General features: G+C 40.8%; 3 protein-coding genes across 6 annotated transcripts in view; 1 reads left to right on the top strand and 2 right to left on the bottom strand.

Annotated features, from left to right (window-relative positions):
• The window catches only part of hrob (homologous recombination factor with OB-fold), a 10,339-nt gene extending 6,111 nt beyond the window's left edge, over nucleotides 1-4,228 (bottom strand). The window contains exons 1-6 of the mRNA XM_014022244.1: nucleotides 4,019-4,228; nucleotides 3,795-3,845; nucleotides 2,710-3,693; nucleotides 2,556-2,639; nucleotides 908-1,042; nucleotides 33-141 (exon numbers count right to left, since the gene is read on the bottom strand). Coding sequence (XP_013877698.1) covers nucleotides 33-141; nucleotides 908-1,042; nucleotides 2,556-2,639; nucleotides 2,710-3,693; nucleotides 3,795-3,845; nucleotides 4,019-4,030 — 1,375 coding nt within the window. The 5' untranslated portion in view covers nucleotides 4,031-4,228. The remainder of the gene's footprint in view (nucleotides 1-32; nucleotides 142-907; nucleotides 1,043-2,555; nucleotides 2,640-2,709; nucleotides 3,694-3,794; nucleotides 3,846-4,018) is intronic.
• Nucleotides 4,229-4,803: 575 nt separating this feature from the next.
• Nucleotides 4,804-12,968, top strand: LOC106527352 (ankyrin repeat and SOCS box protein 16). 2 transcript variants are annotated; one of them, XM_014022210.1, is made up of 9 exons: nucleotides 4,804-4,885; nucleotides 5,005-5,350; nucleotides 6,182-6,449; nucleotides 6,529-6,937; nucleotides 7,012-7,095; nucleotides 8,650-8,751; nucleotides 8,831-8,974; nucleotides 10,441-11,042; nucleotides 12,225-12,968. In XM_014022210.1, the coding sequence occupies exons 2-9, from the start codon at nucleotides 5,014-5,016 to the stop codon at nucleotides 12,601-12,603; spliced, it is 2,325 nt and encodes a 774-aa protein (XP_013877664.1). In that variant the 5' UTR covers nucleotides 4,804-4,885; nucleotides 5,005-5,013; the 3' UTR covers nucleotides 12,604-12,968. The 2 variants fall into 2 exon arrangements, with proteins under 2 accessions (XP_013877664.1, XP_013877656.1); XM_014022202.1 differs by lacking the exon at nucleotides 4,804-4,885 and having other exon boundaries at nucleotides 4,915-5,350.
• A 207-nt stretch (nucleotides 12,969-13,175) lies between these two features.
• LOC106527387 (ataxin-7-like protein 3) lies at nucleotides 13,176-20,305 on the bottom strand. Of its 3 annotated transcripts, none has more exons than XM_014022266.1 (13): nucleotides 19,528-20,305; nucleotides 19,132-19,190; nucleotides 18,718-18,850; nucleotides 18,459-18,630; nucleotides 18,272-18,369; nucleotides 18,168-18,190; nucleotides 18,035-18,080; nucleotides 16,529-16,563; nucleotides 16,383-16,451; nucleotides 16,266-16,309; nucleotides 15,900-15,971; nucleotides 15,642-15,772; nucleotides 13,176-14,581 (listed from the first exon to the last, which is right to left on the bottom strand). In XM_014022266.1, exons 2-13 carry the CDS (start codon nucleotides 19,180-19,182, stop codon nucleotides 14,385-14,387), a joined length of 1,071 nt encoding a protein of 356 aa, XP_013877720.1. In that variant the 5' UTR covers nucleotides 19,183-19,190; nucleotides 19,528-20,305; the 3' UTR covers nucleotides 13,176-14,384. The 3 variants fall into 3 exon arrangements, with proteins under 3 accessions (XP_013877720.1, XP_013877711.1, XP_013877724.1); XM_014022257.1 differs by having other exon boundaries at nucleotides 19,132-19,195; nucleotides 19,528-20,239; XM_014022270.1 differs by lacking the exon at nucleotides 15,900-15,971 and having other exon boundaries at nucleotides 19,132-19,195.
• Between the last annotated feature and the right edge of the window lie 103 nt (nucleotides 20,306-20,408).

The raw sequence follows: 20,408 nt of genomic DNA, 5'->3' as shown, positions 1-20,408 counted from the left end.
CGCGCGTGTGTGTGTGTGTGTGTGTGTTCTACCTGTTGGGTCTTTAAACACAGCTTTGGCGTCAGCGTTGGTGTGGACGATGCTCTTCAGCAGCACGGCCATGTTGGGCACTTTGTTCCTGGGCAGCTGTTTCAGAGCAGCCTGGTTGAAGAGGAGGAACAAAAAGTTTAAGTTTTGCATCACGGCTTTGTGCCAAAACYTGTCAGAGACGCAACGAACACAGAGGCAAGTGATTCAGAAGATATTTTGCTAACAAACAAAGCAGTCTGACTTGTGGAGTTTTCCTGATCCATCAGTTAAAACTTAATGTTTACAAACATCCTGCAGCGTCATTTATTAACTTCGCCTGAGAGAAGCTTCATCATTTTGACAGTTTGAACGGAAGCTCAGCTTTTCATTTGTTACCTTCTCATCTGTCCTCTAATAAATAGACCAACTGAATGTTTAATCWATCCAGTTTTAAATATCGCTTCTTTCACTGTTGTTGTTTTTTCTGCTGTATTAGATGAAACCTGTTCAGATTGTGTGTCAATTTGTCCTTCAGGCAAACAGAAGTTGAGACTCGGACCAGATTAAACAGAGAGACGTGTGCAGAAAGTCTGAATTTACAGAGGTTATAAACACAGAGAGAGTAGAAGAACAACAGGGTCTCCATTAGTGTGATTGATTAGTGATCGCACTGTTTATCATCTCCAAACACCTCTGGAGCGGCGCCGTTATTTGTCCTGATTAAGTCCACAGACTTCCAGCGGCCTCACGCGACGCAGCGATGGAGGATGAATCGTTTTTCAAAACGGCTCGACCCAAATTGCAGGAAAATGCAGATGAAGCAGGACTTCCTGCGTGTCCGGACTCCGAGGAGGACTCGACGCGGAGTTTGCGTGTGACGGTGATTGCTGGGGCTCACCCTGCGGAGCACCATGACCACGCTGTAGGAGTGCAGGAAGCACGAGGGATTCCGCTCGTCGAGGCCCATCTCGGCCTTCATCGCCGCCCAGCCGCCGCCGCTGAACTCCTCTTCCTCCGTCTGCGAGCTGGAACCCTGCGAGARAAAACATCTCTTGAATGAACTGAACATCGGATGAAATAGTGTGCAGAAGGTGAAAAATGCACAAAAACGTGACCCAATGAGGATTAAGTCTAAAAGTGGGACGTGAAGAAATAGGCAGATATAGAGTTTTGATTAAAACATTGGCAAAAACTGCATTTTTTCAAAACAGAATGAATAAATGTCTTATCAATGTATCATTTGAAAGAACTGTCTGAAATATAATCATAAAACTAAATTTTGAAGCACGTTTTTGAGCAGCAGCAACAAAAAAAATGATTTTAAGGAAAAACTCCTTAAAACTGAGATTTTCCCTGTGAGCTACAAATGTTTTTTTTTTCTTTCCAGCTGGGAAATCTGAATATTCAAATACTATCTGAAGTTTTTTCTTTGTATTGACATTAAAAATTCCTCCTTGAAATTACATAAAATTAGGATTCAGATCAAATATTATTGTATTATTGTAACCAACAAGCAGTGGTGGGCACAGTTCCCCTAAAGCACTAAAAGGGGAACCAATTTCCTGATTAGTGCTTTAAGGCTTTTGCTAATTTCTTAATTCATTAGTGGATTAGCACTTGCTAAATTTAGGGGCTAAATTTAAAAGCACTAATTTAGTTCTTTAAATATTATTGATCAACATTATTGTCAACAGCTGAGGGTGAAAGCTGTCAGACATGTTGGTCACTTCTCCACCAGATCAGTGGTTTTCAAACTTTCTTGCTTCTGACTCCCAAAATAACAGTTGCAGACACTGGTGACCTCATACTTGTTTACGTAAACTTAGCTAATAACTCTGTTAAAAATGGGAATAATAACTCTAAACAAAACTAGTAACTATGATACAAATTTTTATTATGATTATTTTAAAAAATTGCAATAATCATGATGAAAATATTCCATTAGCATTTTTCTGCATTTAAATTGATGTCTGGAAATCATCTGGGGACCCTCACTTGATGTTTTGTGGCCCACAAAGAGGTCCCGACCCCAACTTTGGGAACCCCTACACGAGATGAATTATTAACAATAGTCTGCACACAGAAGATATCGTCTCATGTTGACTCTGAGGAACGTCCCATGGGTCAGCTGGGATTTTAGTGCTTTAGAATTAGCTTTTGCTAAATTTTTAAGTGAGTTGGTGCTTTAGGATTAGGGGACCTAAATATTAAAGTTAGTGCTTTAGGGTTAGTGCAACTAATTTTTGGATTAGTGCTGCCCACCACTGTCAACAAGATAAATTAAGTCATTTCTCTGGATCCATGTATGATGTCAGAATGATCCAGGCATCAAAATGTAGCTTTTTAAAGTCAGGAATCTGAAAATGTAATTAGGTCATTTTAAACAAATTTGACTTAATCCTCATTTTGATATGATGGGTCACAAATTTAAAAAAACAGGAAAACAGAAGTGATTGCTGAATCAGCYTTCTTACAGAGCTGCAGAACAAATGATTAGGAAAAAACAAAACCAGCTGTAGATGTTTTTGTCTCTGGGTTTTATTTACCTGACTTGGTAGTCGAGCCACAGCCCCGTGAGCCGGAGTCTGAGGAACAGAAACCACTATCTCATCCAGGTTCTGGCCCTGAGGCTGACAGAGGAGACGGAAATTAAAACCGTAGCGTAAAACTTCTTGTATGAGAAGAGAAACGGAGTGAAACCTGCTGCGGCAGGAGTCCTGCGGGGCCGGGGAAGCGTCTCGTCCTGGGATGGTGAGCCTCAGAGCGAGGCCTCTTTTTGGGGAGTTTGTTGGAGGCGGACACCAGCTGAACCAGARGGTTGGTGAGGACCGGCGTGTGCAGGGGATGAGGGCTCAGAGGGGAGGTGTTCGCCGACGGAGAGGCAGCCGGGGAGACCGTTTCAAAAAGTCCACGAGCCTGATGGGAGGCTCGAGGAGTCAGCCGCTGCTTGTGTGGCTGCGGGGGATTGTGTACGGTGCTGGAGGAGCTGCAGGGGGCCGGAGAGGAAGCAGCAAAGCTGGGAAAATTAGGAGTCTGTGGACATGAGGTCGAAGCAGGACGGGGATTTAAAGACTGTCGAGGTGCAACAGGGGGGCTCTGAAGAGCCGCGCTATAACCAGATGTGCCAGAAGGGTTGCATGCAGTTCGGAGAGTTCTGAGCCCCCCAAGGGTCTGATTAGGAGCTGAATGACTTCCTCCATAAGCTGAGGGTCGCAGTGTTTTGGCTGAAGATGGAGGCTCAGCTGCTGGTGCAGGTGGAGCAGAGGCAGCGGGTTTCTGCAGTTGCCCCATTTGGCTGTCGCACTCGTCCAAATCTGCCAGGTCAACATCCCAATCATCAAACTCATCCTGAGCCACGCAGGAGTTCATCAGCCCCATAGTGTTAACACGGCTCTGTTGCTGTGCCAAATTTGGCTGAGAGTTGTTCGGCGGAGGCAGAGGAGGCGAAGAGGAGAGCCGTCTCAAACCCAGAGCAACAGTTTGTCCAGCAGCCCCGCGCACGCCGCTCCCTGAAGCCGTGCCATTACGCACGGCTGCCAATTCCTCCTCGGTTCGCTGATGGCCAATATTCTCCTGCTCTCTGTGAGCCACAGAGGAGGCCCGCAGAGCGCAGGAGGACACAGCAGCTGCCACTTTGGCTGGTCCAGAGGCTGAGCAGGGGGTCCAGTCTGTCCCGAGCAGGTCCTGGGATCAACAGAGAGAGAGAGAGAGACAGGATTACTCTATAACAGAGTATCAACAAGCTGCTATTACAGTTAGCTAAAGAGTTGAATCAGGTGTGTCACCTCATCATCAAAATCCTCGCCAATGCTGAACAAGCCATTCAGTTTGCAGGTCTACAACAGAAACAACAACCTAAAGTAAAATGCATTTACATCAAACAAAGCATTAAAATACAGTTTAACCAATATAGATTACATAATAAGCTTTTAAAAGTGTGCAATCAGTATTTTAGCATTTGTTAGCTTAGCTAGCTCAAAGCAGCTACTTCTAAATTTGGCCCACTTACCATCGCAGTCATGAAGTATAACGATGAAATAATCGTTTAGACAATCGCGACAAATTGAAATCAAATGCCATTCAATAACACAGACTGACAAAAAAGTTACTGGCTTTTGGGAAACTTCGATTTTGACCGACAAAACACGACCAAACAGCGAGAAACTTTTCTATCTGCAGTGCAACTTCTGGCTGCCGCGACCACGTTCAAATCCGACGTCATGACGTCAGGAATGTTTACGCAAAGATTGTTGAAGCAGCATAAGATAGTTACCTCCGCCTATCCATAAGCATTTTATTCTTGTTTTTGTCATTTGTTATAAGTATGAAAGTGTGAACATCTAAGTGTGTTGTTTTATTCATCGCTTATGCTGGACCATATTTTTGATATTGTTATATTCAATAAAACTTTATTTAAAAACATTCAAATTCAGACCTAAACCAGTCTTAAATCTAAAGAAACTTAACATTGACACTTAAAACRCTTGAAACTGAGTAATTACGATAAATATTTTATTCAGGATTATTTTTACATGAGAGAGAAGATTGCTTTGTTGCATGTTTTAATTTTGCATTTGAACTAAATGTTTATCTTGGCGTTTGTTTTCTCTTTGTTTAAATACAGTTTAGGAAATACTGCCATCTAGCGGTTAGAAATGGACATAACGAGTATCAGCTTTCATGCTGATCTATTTATAACTGAAGCTGAACTTATACTTGAAAAACAAACTTATGACTGTGTCCACAAAGGACGAGCATTTCATTTAAATGTTTTATCATAATAGTTCAACTTAATTTATAAATAAAAGTGGATTCAGTTATGAGAGTGTTCATTTGACCTCCATAGGATTTTTTTGTCTTACATTGCCAGTGAAGGGTGAGTTAAGTTGTCTGCATGCGTTTTTGTAAGTAGTGTTGCTTAAGGAGGATCTTGTGTAAAGTTCTGCTGAGATGTCTTTGTTAATTTACCAAAARGTCAAGATTTTAATTTTGCAGGAGGCCCTCATGTCGAAGGACACGTTTCCGTTCACTTCTACCTCGCTGCGCTCCCTCAGACTGGAGCAGGACTTCCAAGAGTGGGAAGATGCCCGGCGAGCTTTGGCTCACAGGAGAGCCATGACCAGGTCCCCTCTGCCTCGGGCCCCTCGGCCTCCTCCKAGGCAGCAGAGGCTGCAGGAGGTCCAAGCCCCTCCACCTCAGGTCCGCTGCAGGGACACAGCCATCCACAACACCTTCATGTGTGGGGACATGAAAGGAGTGTATGCTGTGTTGAAGGACCCCGCCATGGTCAACGCCCTGATGGAGACGGTGCACGAAGAGATGGTGTGGGCCCCAGAGATGGGTAAGACCTCAGGAGCAGGGGCGGAGCTAGACTTTTTTTGCGAGGGGTGGCCCATGTGTTTTTTAGGGGGCACATGCAAACAAAGAAAACTACTCTGTATTAGAAAATTTGAGATAGCTACAGCTATTTATACAGTAAATGACTTTAATTCAGCTGTTTAAAGAAATACTGAACAGAAACTGTTTTTAAGCTAACATAAACTAAGTGCTAATGCTAATTAAAATTTTACAAAGGACTATAATTCAGCCATTTTTAGCATATACAGCTGAACATTTGTGTAGTAGTAACCAAAAACAATAAAAAACTGAATGCAAATCCTAAATCCAATTTCAAAAGGCTATACTTTAGCCATTTTTTAAATTACTAAGTTGTGTAAATGAGCTGCGTAAACATGATGAATGCATATCAGGTGTTTGTGCACGAGGAGAGGAGATCAGCATAATTACCACCCAAAAACACTATATAAGGCCATGTTTCCTGCCCCAGATACCAGGAAATGTTCCTTCATAAATGACATCACAAAGTAAAAAAGAAGAACTTTACGAGTTCAGAGAATGAAGTCCTGCTGTCAGAGATCCAGAAAAGGAAAATCTGTCATTTTTAGCAGTGTCAGCTGTGGAATTAAAGGAAAGAAATGACGACTGCTGTTAATGTCGTGTTTCCCGTGGGTCGTATACAGYCACAGAAATAAAATTCTAAATCATATTCATCTCTCTGTCTAGTCCTGCTCATGTTTTCCTTTGGTCAAATATTTTTAAWTTWAGTGTAAACACCTGTGTTACCGCCTCTGCTCAGGGGGTTCAGTTTTCATCCTCTCTGCTCCTCTGTCAGGGCTGTGGACGCTGAGCTCCAGGGTGAAGCAGACCTCTGCCTTACGCCTGGCTGCCAGCAGGGGACACGCAGCCTGCGTGGAGGAGCTGCTGTTCCGTGGAGCCGAGGTCAACGCKGACCCCGGGGGCAACGCGGCCCTCCACGACGCCTGCAGGGGAGGCCACTCTGTTTGTGTCCAGCTGCTGCTGTCCCACGGAGCAGATCCTGGACTGCTGGCAGAGGACGGCAGCGCTCCTCTTCACCTCTGCTCCTCCGTGCAGTCCCTCCAGTAGGTGCTGAGAGAACCTCTAACCTTRAGGGTTCGAACAACTGCAGCAGGGATGTTGAAGTGTTTTGTGTTTTTCCAGCTGCGCCCAGCTGCTTTTGGAAGGAGGCGCAGACGTCAACGTGAGGAGCAGGGAGTCCAGGCTCACCCCACTGCACGTGGCCGCCCGCCGAGGCCTGGAGGAGCACGTGGACCTCTTCCTCCTCCACGGAGCAGACGTTTTAGCCACCAATCAAGAAGGAGAGACTCCTCTGAACGCCGCCTGCTCCGGAGCGGAGAGGCCGTCCGAGGCGGGGCGGTACCTCCGTGTGGTCCAGAAGCTGCTGGATGCAGGAGCTGACCCCCGGACTGCAGGCAGGAAGCAGCACACCCCGCTGCACAACGCCTGCGCCAACTGCTGCCCCCGCATCGTGGAGGTCCTCCTGCAGCACGGAGCCAAGGCCGAGGAGGTGKACTCTGCAGGATTCACACCTCTGGACTGTTTGATGCAGGTACCAGACGGATGGAGGTGGAAGGTTCTGTAACTCTGACATTTGGACTGAAAAGTTTCCTTCTGGTCCTAAAGGTGGTGGAAGATTACCCAAACCAACAACCTGAGGATGTAGCCCGATCCCTGCTGAACCACGGAGCCAAAGCTGTTCCACCAAAGGTCCAACAGAACCGAGTCCAAACCCAACAGAACCTGAAGGAATGAAACTGAAAACTGTCAGATATCAGGAGAATAAAAACTCATTCTGGTTATTTGAAGACAATTTTTAAAATTATAATTAACATACTGTAAAACTTAAAAAACATTTAGTTAAATTTACAAGTGTAAATATAATATTTTACATTTAATTTATGGTAAACTGATGGATGAAAGCTAAAAGTAGCAGAGGTGTAGCTAAAAGCTTGAAGTATCAAAACACAAACTAAATCTTAAAGTAGCAGAATGGTAGCTAAAAGTTCTAAATAGTAAACATGTAGCTATCATTTAAAGTAGCACTAGGCTAAAAGCTAGTTAAAAGTAGCAGAGCAGTAGCTGAAAACTGTAGCGGACGTAGCTGAATGRTAAAAGCAGCAAAGATGTAGCCAAATGCTAAACTTTAACTGAATACTAAACGTAGTAGAGACAAAAGCTAAAAGTAGCAGAGATGCAGCTGAATAAGTGGCAACAATGTAGCTAAAATAACAGGTAATGCTAAAAGTAGTAAAGGTAGTAAAGTTAAAAGTAGCAGAGAGTTAGCTGAAAGCTAAGCATGGTAAAAGGCTAGCTAAAACTAGTATGTGGTAGCTGAATACTAAACTTAYCAATTAGCTAAAAGCTAAAAGCAGTAAAAAGTTAGCTTGAAAGTAGTAGAGGTTGCTAAATGCTAAAATTAACAGAGACATAGCTAAATGCTAAGAGTAGCAAAAAGTTAGTTAAAAGTAGCAGAAAGGTAGATGAAAGCTAAACATATTAAAAGGCTACTTAAAAACTACAGTAGCAGAAGGCTAGAGGCTAACCAAAACCTAATTACTTACCTAATTTCCTTCTGGGATCAATAAAGTATTTTTGAATTTGAATTTAATTGAAAAGTATTAGAGCAGTAGCTGAAAGCTTATAGGCTAGTTAAAAGCTAAAATAATAAAAAGGTTATCAAAAGCTAAAATAATCACAAGTAGCAGAAGATGAAAAAGTTGGTAGTAGCTGAGAGTGATCCTCAACTGAGAGCTAATAGCAAATCAAATAACTCCAATAAATAAAGCTTTATTTGTTTTCCTTCAGATACTGAAGCTTTGTTTGTTTGTTTGTTTTCCTTCAGATGCTGAAGCTTTGTTTGTTTGTTTGTTTGTTTTCCTTCAGATGCTGAAGCTTTGTTTGTTTGTTTGTTTTCCTTCAGATGCTGAAGCTTTGTTTGTTTGTTTGTTTGTTTTCCTTCAGATGCTGAAGCTTTGTTTGTTTGTTTGTTTTCCTTCAGATGCTGAAGCTTTGTTTGTTTGTTTGTTTGTTTGTTTGTTTTCCTTCAGATGCTGAAGCTTTTTTTGTTTGTTTTCCTTCAAATGCTGAAGCTTTGTTTGTTTGTTTGTTTGTTTTCCTTCAGATGCTGAAGCTTTTTTTGTTTGTTTTCTTTCAGATGCTGAAGCTTTGTTTGTTTGTTTGTTTTCCTTCAGATGCTGAAGCTTTGTTTGTGTGTTTGTTTTCCTTCAGATGCTGAAGCTTTGTTTGTTTGTTTTCCTTCAGATGCTGAAGCTCTGCGCCGTCTGTCCTGCCGTCCTGGAGGTGATGCTGAACTCATCCCGCTCCCTCCCTGCCTGTGACTGGATGGCCTCTCTGCCAGCTGAGGTGTGTGAAGTGATCTCTAACAGCTTCTCCTCGCCTCCTTCCTCCTCCCCGCTGAGATGTTTCTGCCTCTGTGTCTCAGGAGGAGGACCGGCCGTTCCTGGAGCTGCTGCGTCAGAGGAGCGGCTCGCCTCGCTCTCTGCAGCACCTCTGTCGATGCGCTCTACGTCATCAGTTAGGAGCTCGATGTCACTCAGTCGTCATGAAACTGGACGTTCCCACCTCTGTGAGGGACTACCTGCTGCTGTGTAGTGATGGAACACTTAAATAAATGTTTACTGAGCCTTTAATGCTGACTGTGACATCACCAGAAACATTATTTAGAGGTTATTCTAGATCTATGCTGCTGTTTCCTGTTTTATATTTGTGGAAATATCGGAGCAAAATAGTCATCTTGTGTGTATTTTTATCTCAGCTATTCTTTAGAGATTTGTTACTTTTACAGCTTTAAAATGACTCAAGGATTTTATTCTCCATATTTGCTACAAAGAATATAAACAGCAGTTTAATATAATGGTATTTTGGTTTGAGTTCTCATTACGTCATTGTTTAATCAAATCGCTGCTGTTTTTGACCTACCTGCCCTTTAGAGCTCGGGAGGGGGTGGAGCAACAGGCGGATATAGTTTCCATAACAACCGTCCCTCCCTCCTCCTCTGTGTGACGTCACGCCCACTGCACCGTGTTTATTCTTTTTTTTTTTTTTTTTAGCCACAGCGGCTAAGTAGAGCTAAAGCTGGTGTTTAACCATGCTCTGATGTTTATTTTAACCAACTGACAGGTAAGACTGCTCTGAATACTGTAATCCAAACAACTTTTAGAGGTTCAGTTTGGAAACTGTTGCGACAAAATCATACCGACAGCAGCGGGTCGTAAACAGCCGAAGGTCGTTGTTTTGTTTTTTTTTCCTTTAGCTAGCTAGCTAGTAGTTAGCGCGAAGGCTAAGTTAACTCGAACCACAACACGGAAGTTCAACAGAACAAAAATTAGCTTTTAATCCACGACGATAAAAACTGAATAATGAAAATATGACATTATAAAATGTTGACAAATGTTGAAACWAGAAACAAGCAGCTGCTACCCTCCCAGATAGCAGCTGCTCTGCCTGCCTCTAATGTTTACATTTATTACTTTGAATCTGACATGTGAAGTATTACTTGTTTGTAAAATATCCCAAGTTTAAAGAATGTTTGGTCAAAAARAAGTTTTCCTGATCTGCAGGGAAACATTTCAACAAGGCTTTTTGAAGACCAAATTGTTGCCTGATTCTTCATTTTCACCAAAATAAATAAAACGAAGAGCTTTTGTTGTTATTTTCATTTTGAATCAATGAAACTTATGTCATGTCAAAGCCCAGTCACGTGTTGGAGACCTAAATCTACTTAATACTGCAATCACATTTTTTATTGGATGTTTAGTGATATAACTTTTTAATTATGTTTGGAGAGTGGGGTGTTTATGTATTTTTATCATTAATTGTAAAATGTATAATTTTAATTTTCTGATTGTTTTTTTCCCCCATCTCATTTTTGTTACTGTCTAGGACTACAGATGTAAATTAGCCTTTTAGGCTAAATCTGGTGCAATACATCAAATGTTTTTAACAAATAAATTCATTCAAATTAATTTTTTAAAACTTTTTATCAAATTGGTGCATTTGGTGACTTTGAAGATTTGTTACCCGTCCCTGCAGGACCGGAGGACACAGATGGCGGTCTGTGCGCTGACCATGTTGGATGGAATGGGGAGCGAGGTGGCGGCGGCGGCCGGCGTCCTGCTCCTGGTCGTCGCCCTCATCCTGGCTTGGCTCTCGACCCACGTGGCGGACCGGGGAGACCACATTCTGGGCACCATCCTCACCGTGGGCGCTCACGCCTCGCTCATCGGCCTGGGGGGCCACGACGGCTACGGCGGAGGGTCCGCCAGCGCTGACGCCCCGGAGCAGCAGACCGCCCCGCCATCGCAGGACAACAAACCGGATGAAGGCGAGCCTGCGGCTGAAAGAGGAGAGGGTGAGGGGGCGGAGGAGGGGGCTGAGGGGGTGTGGACTGATCTGATGCTGGACATTCAGAGCAAGAACCCTCAGACTGGGAGGATGAATGCTTCTGATGAAGAGGACGATGAACTGGATGATGACGAGGAMGAGGAGGAGGAGTTAAGGCAGCTTGAGAAGAAGCCTAAACCTGTTTTCACCTCCACTGCTGCTACCTCCATCTCTGTCCGGCTGAAGTTTCTAAACGACACAGAGGAGGTGGCTGTCGTGGAACCTCAGGACACCGTTGGGATTCTGAAAAGGTTTGTAAAATAATGCAGAATATCTCAGACAGCAGCCGTGTTTGTTCTTAAAACATGTGACCCATCACATCGAAATGAGGATTAAGTCAAATTTGGTCAAAATGACCTAATTACATTTTCAAATTTCTGACTTTAAAAGCTACATTTTGATACTTAGATCATCCTGGTATCATAAGCTCATTCAGAGATATGACTTAATTTGTCTTGTTGGTTACAATAATACAGTATTTTTGGTCTGAATACTAATTTTCCCTAAATTTGAGTAATTTTTGATTGATTCATTCATTCGTTGTATTTATTATGTAAATGGCACTGCATATAATATWCAATAACATTAACATAAATGGATAACACAAATTATAAAGCTTATTTCCATTGTGGTCCAATTGTTTATATCAATATAAAGAGGAAACCTGAAATAGTATTTGTATATTAAGATTTCCCAGTTGGAAAGAAATAAAAATGTTGCTAGCTGACTGGGAAAAATTCAAAATTTTAAYGTGTTTTTCCTCAAAATCAAGTTTTTGTTGCCACTGCTCAAAAAAAAAAGTACTAAAAAAATGCTTCAAAAATTTTTTTAGGATTATATTTCAGACAGTTCATTCAAATGGTACATTGATAAGACATTGATTTATTATATTTTCACAAAATGTAATATCTGCCCATTTCTCCACATCTTTTGGACGTAATCCTTGTTTCGATGCGATGGGTCACGTTTTATTAGAATTACTGCAAATAAAACATATTTCCTCTCTAGGGCTGCACGATATTAGAAAAACCTGCGATGTGCAATATTGGTGCTTAATATTGTGATGACGATATATTTGCGATWAATTAAAAAATACCAAATACATAATTATGTAGTTTTGATGTCTTTCTGCTCTGGGTTCAGAGCAAAAAAAACATTAAAAAAATAATAATTTTCATTCCGAAATGATTTTTTTATGAAGGGATCCATCCAATTGGCCAAATACATTAAGGGCTCTATTTGATTGGTGAAATACTTCAAACTTCAGTCTAAGTGACAAAACTTGAAAATGCAAACGTTTGAGCCAACCATTTATTACWGTTTATGCAGTTGTTGCGATATGAATATTYCACAGGCTGTTATCACGATGACGATGAATTTTCGATATATTTTGCAGCCCTATTTCTCTCTGAGTGTCACTTCTTGTTTTGCAGCAAATGCTTCTCGGGTCGGGAGCATCAGGTTAAATTAATCTATCGAGGCCAGCTGCTGCAGGACCCAAAGAGGACTCTGTTTTCCCTGAACATCACCGACAACAGCGTGGTCCACTGCCACGTCACCCCGGCCGCGCAGGAGGCCGACCCGGAGGAGGGGGCTCAGCCGGGGGCGGGCGCGAGCTCCGGGGCGTTGAGGGCCGTGAGTGTGGCCATCAGCACCAGCAGCCTGGTGGTCCCCGTGTTCGTGGTGGTCCTGGCCGTGGTGTGGTACTTCCGCATCAACTACAGGCAGTTCTTCACCGCCCCCGCCACCATCTCCCTGGTGGGAGTCACTGTGTTCTTCAGCTTCCTGATCTTCGGGATGCACGGCCGCTGAGACGACGCCTCTCGCGCCCGCGCATGAATGTGAAATTTAAAAAAAAAAAAAAAAGACGGAGCGACGAGGAAACGGCTCGCTGCTGCAGCTGATGTGGAGGTGGGCCCGTCTGTGCATGTACCGAGAAAAAAAAAAAGATTGTATTCTCTATAAACGCAGCGAGCATTTAGTGTCTCTTAAAACACGACTAAGTGGTGACCACCATGTTTAAACACTTCATGTTTGATCTTTTATTGTGAAAAACCTCAGCTGTTTCTCAGACATTATTCTCTCTTTTTTTTCCTCATTTTTAAAAACAGTGAACTCTTAAAAATTAAATCCACTGTTGGACTCATATATAAAAATATACAAACGCCTGAGTGCAAGAGCAAGACTTCTGTTGCTGCTTTGTAGATTTAGGCTTATTTAAACATCTACTAGACACTTTTTTGAGAAGAAATTGTAAATAAGTTTTCTGTAAATATATATAAAAAACACACATCTGGGACTTAGAGACCGGAGGAGGACCTTCCTCCTGATGATGCTGGACTTGTTTCAGTTGTATCTAGAATTAAAGCATTTCCAACCAAACCGGCTTCTGCAAACATTTATTTAAATACAAACATGACATCACGATGCACGGCGGCCAGGAGAAAAATAACATCCAGATACAAATTGCCCCYTCTGTGCTCGACGATTTCGTTTTCGACTGCACAGAATTCACTCCGAGCCACAAAGAAACTTCAGTTTTGTTCACAAAAAGACCAGAAACTGATGAGGACGAGAGTTTTGTTCTGGAAACTGAAACAGGCTTCAGCTGTAGAAGCCATAAAACATCAAAAACAATCAGTTCTTATTCCACAGTTGGTCCTAAATACATCAAGATAGTCTTGATTAAAAACCTGTGCTGTCCTCTAGATACTGCAGATCACATATTTATATATAACCTTATTTTATTTATATTTATAGGAAGTCTAAGTGGAAAATGTACAGTTTTTACCACTAAAAGATGTCTTTTTCCMCACATCATTATGTCAAAGTTCAAACAAACCACTACTGAGGAACAGGCAGCCCTGAGTCTTTGATGATGTCATCAGAGGACTAAAAAACAAGCTTGTTATTCAGGAACAATGATTATACTGGATCCATGATTCCCTTTAAGTCATTATTTCGTCTGTGCACATGACCTGCAGACCTTCTGGTTCATAAAATACTCCATATTTACAWCTGTAAAAGCAATAAAAATAAAGTTACACACTCATGCAAACTGAGTTAAATATCTGAAATGGCACACAGAGCTTCACACAAGCGTCACTTTGGAAGCTGCATGGTTCTGTGAGGATAAAAGCATGTCGAATGTAACAAAAACTGCAGCGAAGCGAGGAGCCAGGACTTAAAAAATAAATAAAAAAGCCACTGATGTGAGTCAAATCTGTGATTTCTGAGAAATAAAACTTCAGAGTGCAGCAGCGACCAATCAGAAAGGACCTGAGGGTTMCAGAGAATTTACAGGCTTGAATTATTTAAAAAGAAAAAGAAAAACGTTCTGGTCTCACGGCTCATAAACTCGACTACAGAGGACCCCGTTGTCCAGATTTATTTCTACTAAATCCTACTTTAATCTCATTTTTGAAGAGGAACTTATAAAATTTATTGCACAAGTCCTTTTTTTTTTTTTTTACAAAATTTTCTCAGTGCAGAGAGGAAATGTTGAGACTCCTCAGGATTTTCCTTCTGAATATTTCACGTTTTAAACCTGAATAAAATAAAGTCGTGTTTTGCTTCGATCTGTAAGGTTTCAGTTAATTCAAGTCATCATAAATGCTGGAAATAAAAGCTGATGAGATTTTGGGCTTCTTCTTTTTGGTCGGTAAACCTGAATGACTCTGAGAGCCGCCGCCGCCGCCGCCTTCAGTCAGACCTCCACTTCCTGCGGCGCCGCTCAGACCCAGAGCCGGTTTCTTGTTCTTGGGCCTCCGAGAATCCGAATGGTTGGTGCCTGTGAGACGACACAGACTTACTTAGACTAACTGGGGAAAAAATGCACTTTTAGGAGTGGTTTTACTACATCAGGTGTTTCTTTTGCTGGAATTTGTTATCTTGTAATTATGTTATMTATTTGTATTGATTTTRGTCTTTYAAAAKAGSAGATRTTTTGTGTTGTATAAAGTACCACAAAGTGATACTTGAGTAAAAGTACAAGTATCTTACCAAAAAATTACTTTGGTAAAATTTAAAGTCTCCTTTAGGAATATTACTTGAGTAAAAGTCTTAAAGTATCTGATTTTTTTTGTACTTAAGTATTAAAAGTCAAAGTATAGATTTAAAATGAGCAGTTAGATTTTCTGTAAGGACATTTATTAGGAGGTGACCTCCCCAAAAACTGCAGAAATGACTGTTGTATTAAAAGAATGAATGGATGTTAAATMTAGGATGCACTAGTCCAGCTGTTTCAGTTTATATACATATATCAAGGCTGCACAAAGCTTTTCCCCAAAATGAAAATCTATCTGAGGGCTGCGGCCAAATGTAAGAATATAATTCATGAAATACAAATACTTCTTAAGTACAGTCCTTTTATTTGAATGATTCTGTCCTGCTGAAGTGTGACATGATTTGTTTGTGTACAAACTAATACACTATCAGAGTTTTATATATTTATACTTCTCATTCAACCACAGTTAAATTCACTCTATCTAGGAGGCACAGTTTATATGGATAATTTTTATTTTTTATAATAACAAGCTGGAATGAAAACAAGCAAAAATGAAATAAAAGTAAAGACTTTCTATTTCTTGTCTTTTTAAAAAATGTAAGGAGTAGAAGTAAAAAGTAGGCCGAAAATAAATTACTTAAGTAAAGTACAGATACCCAAAAATTCTACTTAAGTACAGTAACAAAGAATTTGTACTTGGTTACTTTACAACTCTGCAGAATTTGCACATAACTTTCTACTTTTTGTCAGTCGGATGACATCATTTTTAAATATTAAATCTGATATTATCTCCCTCTGCTAATATTTATAAATCCTCTGCAGTTTAATAAATATAATCCCTCACTGGCTTTAGACGATGCTGAGTCAGCGGGGGAAATATCAGACGAGTCGTCCCACTGCAGCCGGCTCATCAGGCTCGGTCCGTCAGCGGCTTCAAAGCTGTTGCTCTCCGGCTCGACGTCGGGCAGCGCCGGCCTGAAAACACACAAACACAGACGACAAAAAGGTGAAAACAGAACAACAAAATAAAAAAACGACACTAAATTAAAGCAGTTTCCCGCTCGTCTGCTTCATCTCAAGTGTTTCAGCGAGGCGGACTCACGCGGACGGCCCCAGGAGGAACACCCTGACGGTCCTCCTCTGCTCGTCCGTGTGTTGGGGACATCGCTGAGACCTGAAGGGACACAAGGTGGCATGACTGACGGACCACCCACACCCCCCACTCCCTACACATATCCTCATGTGCTCCGACGATGGAGGGGGTTCTGGTGTGAGTTAGGGAAATTAAAGGCAGCTCCTAGATTTTTTTTTTTTATTATTATTTATGAGGTAAACCAAATAAATAAAATAAACTGAGCTGCCACCTCTGAGTCCCAACAAATTWAAAAACTGACTCATCTGCTATAAGACAGAAAACTTCACCAGGTCACGCTAACCGTGAGCTACAGAGGTTTGTCTTTATATTTACCTGTTACACATCTTCTTGGTGTGCTCAGAGATCACCCCACATTGCTGCAGAAACAAACCAAATATTAATGTTTCCGTCAAAGCTGAGGAACAAATATAAAAAAAAAACGTCTCTCACCGTCGTTAACACAGACCGGATTTCATCGGGGCCCAAGCTTTCGTAATTGATACCCGTGTTGCAGTTGTACTGAAGGAAAAAATAAAAATAAAGCATCAATTTCTGCACAAATCAATAAAAAGCTGACAAACTGGAAGAAAAGTCACCTTGAATGTCTCTGAACTGATGCTCCCGAGCTCACCTGAGAAAAACAAACAAACAAKAGAAACTTTATTGTGAACGCTTCACAATCATTCACACTATTGAGATCTTTTCTTCTTTTAGGTACGTATTCTGTTCCGCAATTTTTGTGCTATTTTAACAWWTCATGTATCAAAACGTTCAGCTCCTGCAGGACATTCTGACTACGACTTTTAGTATTTCAGCTATTTATGCGTTTTTAGTTATTTCACTTTTTCGGCCACATTTTTCCCATTGAAAAAAATTTATGTTGAAATGTTTTCAATATAAAAAACAGCTACATTTTTGCTCATTTTAGTTTTTTCTGCTATTTCAGCTATAATTTGGCTTCTTTCTGCTAATTTATACGTTTTTGTGCTTCTTTCTTCCAATTTGAGCTGTTTACGCTTCTTGCAGTTGCTTCTATTTGGGATCAATAAAGTATTTTTGAATTGAATTAAAATAAATTTCTGCTATGTTCAGCTACAGTATTTGCTGCAACTTTAGCTAATGTTCAGCTGTTATTAGCTACATTTAACTTTTTAAGCTAAATGCACATCTTGGTGACTATTTCAGCTTTTTTTCTGCTTAGTTCAGCAAACCTGTGCTCCTTGTTCTTCCTTGTGCTAATTTAAGAATTTTCAGCTACATTTTAACTGTTTTACTGCACTTATGTGACGTTTTAGCTATTTTACAACAAAATGTCAATTATTATTATTATTATTTTATAATTTAAATTAGGACAATACATATTAATCAACATGTCAGCAGTAYGAATTAATGTAAATATGCCAAAGTTAGCACAACAGCTAGTTTTCATTTGTTGTATTAAGGCAGGTGAGAACAAGAAGCATTTCATTAAAAAGAGTAGAGAATAATGCAAACATCACCTATTTAACACATAAACAAAATGAAGTTAAAGGATAACAAAACATACAGTAATCTACATATAGTGATATAGAATATAGTTATAGTAATTTTGCACTTTTATATTATTTTCTGTTAGTTGAACAATTTTATACTCCTTTCACCATCTGGGTGCTATTTTCAACTACCTTTAGCTTGTTTTTATGCTAATTTTAGCTGTTTTCTGCTTTTTCAGCTATCTTTCTGTTTTTTTTCAGCTATTATTCTGCTGATTTTAATTTTTTATGCTTTTAGTTTTTCAAATTGAACTTGCATTAACTGTTTTGCGAAACCTTTTCAGCAGCTTTCAGCAACAGGCATTCACACAAGCATTTTCTCAGGAAATGCAATTTCTCCAGTTCTAAATATAAAATAATGTTCAAATCTTTTTTTATCATAAAAAAATCCTTAATCGCCATGATGAACACCTCTGAGATGGTTTATCTTGCTTTGGTTGGCGTCTATTTTCAACTTCCTGCGACTGAAAAAAAAGCTGTCTATCCCAGAACATCCTGCTCTGCAGTAAGAGGGTTTCCAGAGAGTTAATCCTCCTCCACAGAAGCAGACTGTAAACCTGAGCTGCTCACCGTTTTTATGTTTCAGAGGTTTGGATCTTCTGGGAGAGTTCTGATTCTGTTAAAAAAAAAAAAAAAAGGGGGGAAACGTGTTGAAGTGAAAGCTTATTACAGAGAACACGACAACACTTTGTGCTATAAATACCTTTTCTGACTTTCTCTTCTTGGCTGCAAAATAAGAAGCTTGTTTATTTAGTGGAAAAACATTCAGGAGCCATTTTTAATGAGTCCACGCAAAGCAGCGTTCACCTTTCTTCTCCGCTCCGTATGACCAGTCGTTGTCGTTAGCATCGTCGTTATCTTCCTGATCGCTCTCGGATTTGCTCGTGTTGTTGTTGCTGGCGAGCCTGATTAAAAACAAACGGTTTCAGATGAAAAAAAAAAAAACAACAACAACGAATGAATCGATGAATCGGTTTCGGTGCAGCTGGCCGACCTGCGGCTAGCGATGCGGCTGCTGTTGCGCCCCATCCCCAGACATTTCTCCAGATGCGGAGCGAAGCGGGACGCCGCGATCAGCCGCCTGCAGCTGGGACACTCGCACTCTTTGTTCTTCCACTGGCTGAACCCCTTCCCGAAGACATCCACGCCGGGCTGATCCACGATCTCTGAACAAAACGCACGCACACACACAGACACACACACGATGAGAACACAACGGGACGAACAGACCGGCCATGAGCGACGGCACCAACCGAACTCCTTCATGCTCTCCTGGTCCGTCTCGTCCAAGAAGAAGTAGCCCTGCTTGGCGGCGCGGTGCACCTCGAAGCACAGGCCCAAACAGGCGTCTTCCACCAGCTCCGAGTAGATGTCCTGCATCAAGGTCTGCAGAGGCAAAAACAAAACGTTACGCAAAACTACGTGTTCTGGACGACTCTCAGCTACTACCACGTCAATTTTTAGCTCAATGTCTYCGAAACTGACAGAGTTGTGTTTTTTAAAACGAGCAGGCTGTGGTGGCCATCTTTGAACCTGTTCTACCATAAAAGTCGACCAGTTGAAGATAACCATCCAGTGATTACTTCCTGAAAGTTTCATTAAAAGACGATCACTGGTTCATGAGATATTTTGCTAACAGACACGTTAGGATGTGTGAGTGGGTTTACCTCCAGCTTGGTGTTGTCTGGGCCTGAGACACGCATTTCCTCCATTTTCATTTGAAAACCTGTGCTGTAAATAATGACAGGAAGACAAAATTACAATTAAACTGATTTGAGTCAGATTTAAACCAGYAAACAGCTACTTTTAAAAATTAACTCTTCTTGTAGTTCTACCTTCATTCTGTTAAAGAGATGAATGTCAATAAATAATGTTTTAAACCAGATTTCTCCTGAATTAACAAAAAAAAAACAACAACAATAATCAATGGATAACAGCAAAGAAACTGAGTTATTTCACATTTATTCCTTTATTTTTCATCATTACTGTCAGAATTTAACATAAAACTGTATTTAAGTGCAAATAAAAAGCAGGTAACGTTGGTAAAACATGACYTTTCTTACCCTCCTGTCAAACTGAAACCTCAGCCTGAATCAGGCGGTTTCTCTGAGAGGAGCAACATAACCGGCTCAGATCAAACAAACCGCGCTCGAGCGGCCGCCATTTTATATTTTCACGACTTCAACATCTTCCTCGTCTTGAAACGATGAAGATGAATGTCGCAGGTGTAGGTTGACCAGAGCTAACGTTAAATAACAAGCTGTTTGACAGTAAAAAGGCCGACCCGAGAAGGAAAGAAAATCAGAAATGGTGAAAAAAAAACTGTGTCCGGTTTTGACATTTCAAAATAAAAGTCTCAAAAGAAGTTCAAGTTTATGAGRAAAACAAATTTGTCTCTTGAGAATGTTCGTGCATATTTTCTATGGATTTTTATTCTCGTACCCATCCTTTGTTCCAAATAATGTGTTCAATTAACAAAAACAGAGATTTTGCAATCATATTTGAGCTTTCAGAGGCGTTTGAAGTTTTACGTTGAAAGTTTAGGCACGTACTTCCGCTTATACCGGAAATGACCGACTATAAACACCTGAACGATMATTCTTGTTCTTCAAACTACAATCTATTAGTTGAGTCTGGTSTGCTGTTTTTCTCCGATTTTGTTTATAAAAAAAATATTTTACAATTTGAGATGTTGCAAATTAAGGAATAATTCTGTTTTGTTCATAACATCTAAGCTTGTGCAGTTAACACCTACTGCTTGCCGAAGGGGCTGCTTCTTAGCAGAACATCTCCTTAACCAGAGGCCAGCTTTTAATTAAACTTATATGAATGTATGTATATTGTGTGGTAATCCTCCCCACAAACTGAGGGTTAATCTTGTTAAAAGAATTTGTGTTTAGTCTTTTAACACAATAATCTATACCCTTCGAGGTTAAGAACACAG

This window comes from Austrofundulus limnaeus, unplaced genomic scaffold, assembly GCF_001266775.1.
Source record: "Austrofundulus limnaeus strain Quisiro unplaced genomic scaffold, Austrofundulus_limnaeus-1.0 Scaffold4, whole genome shotgun sequence".
NCBI classification, from domain to species: Eukaryota; Metazoa; Chordata; class Actinopteri; order Cyprinodontiformes; family Rivulidae; genus Austrofundulus; species Austrofundulus limnaeus.
This window is presented reverse-complemented; position numbering and strand designations above follow the sequence as displayed.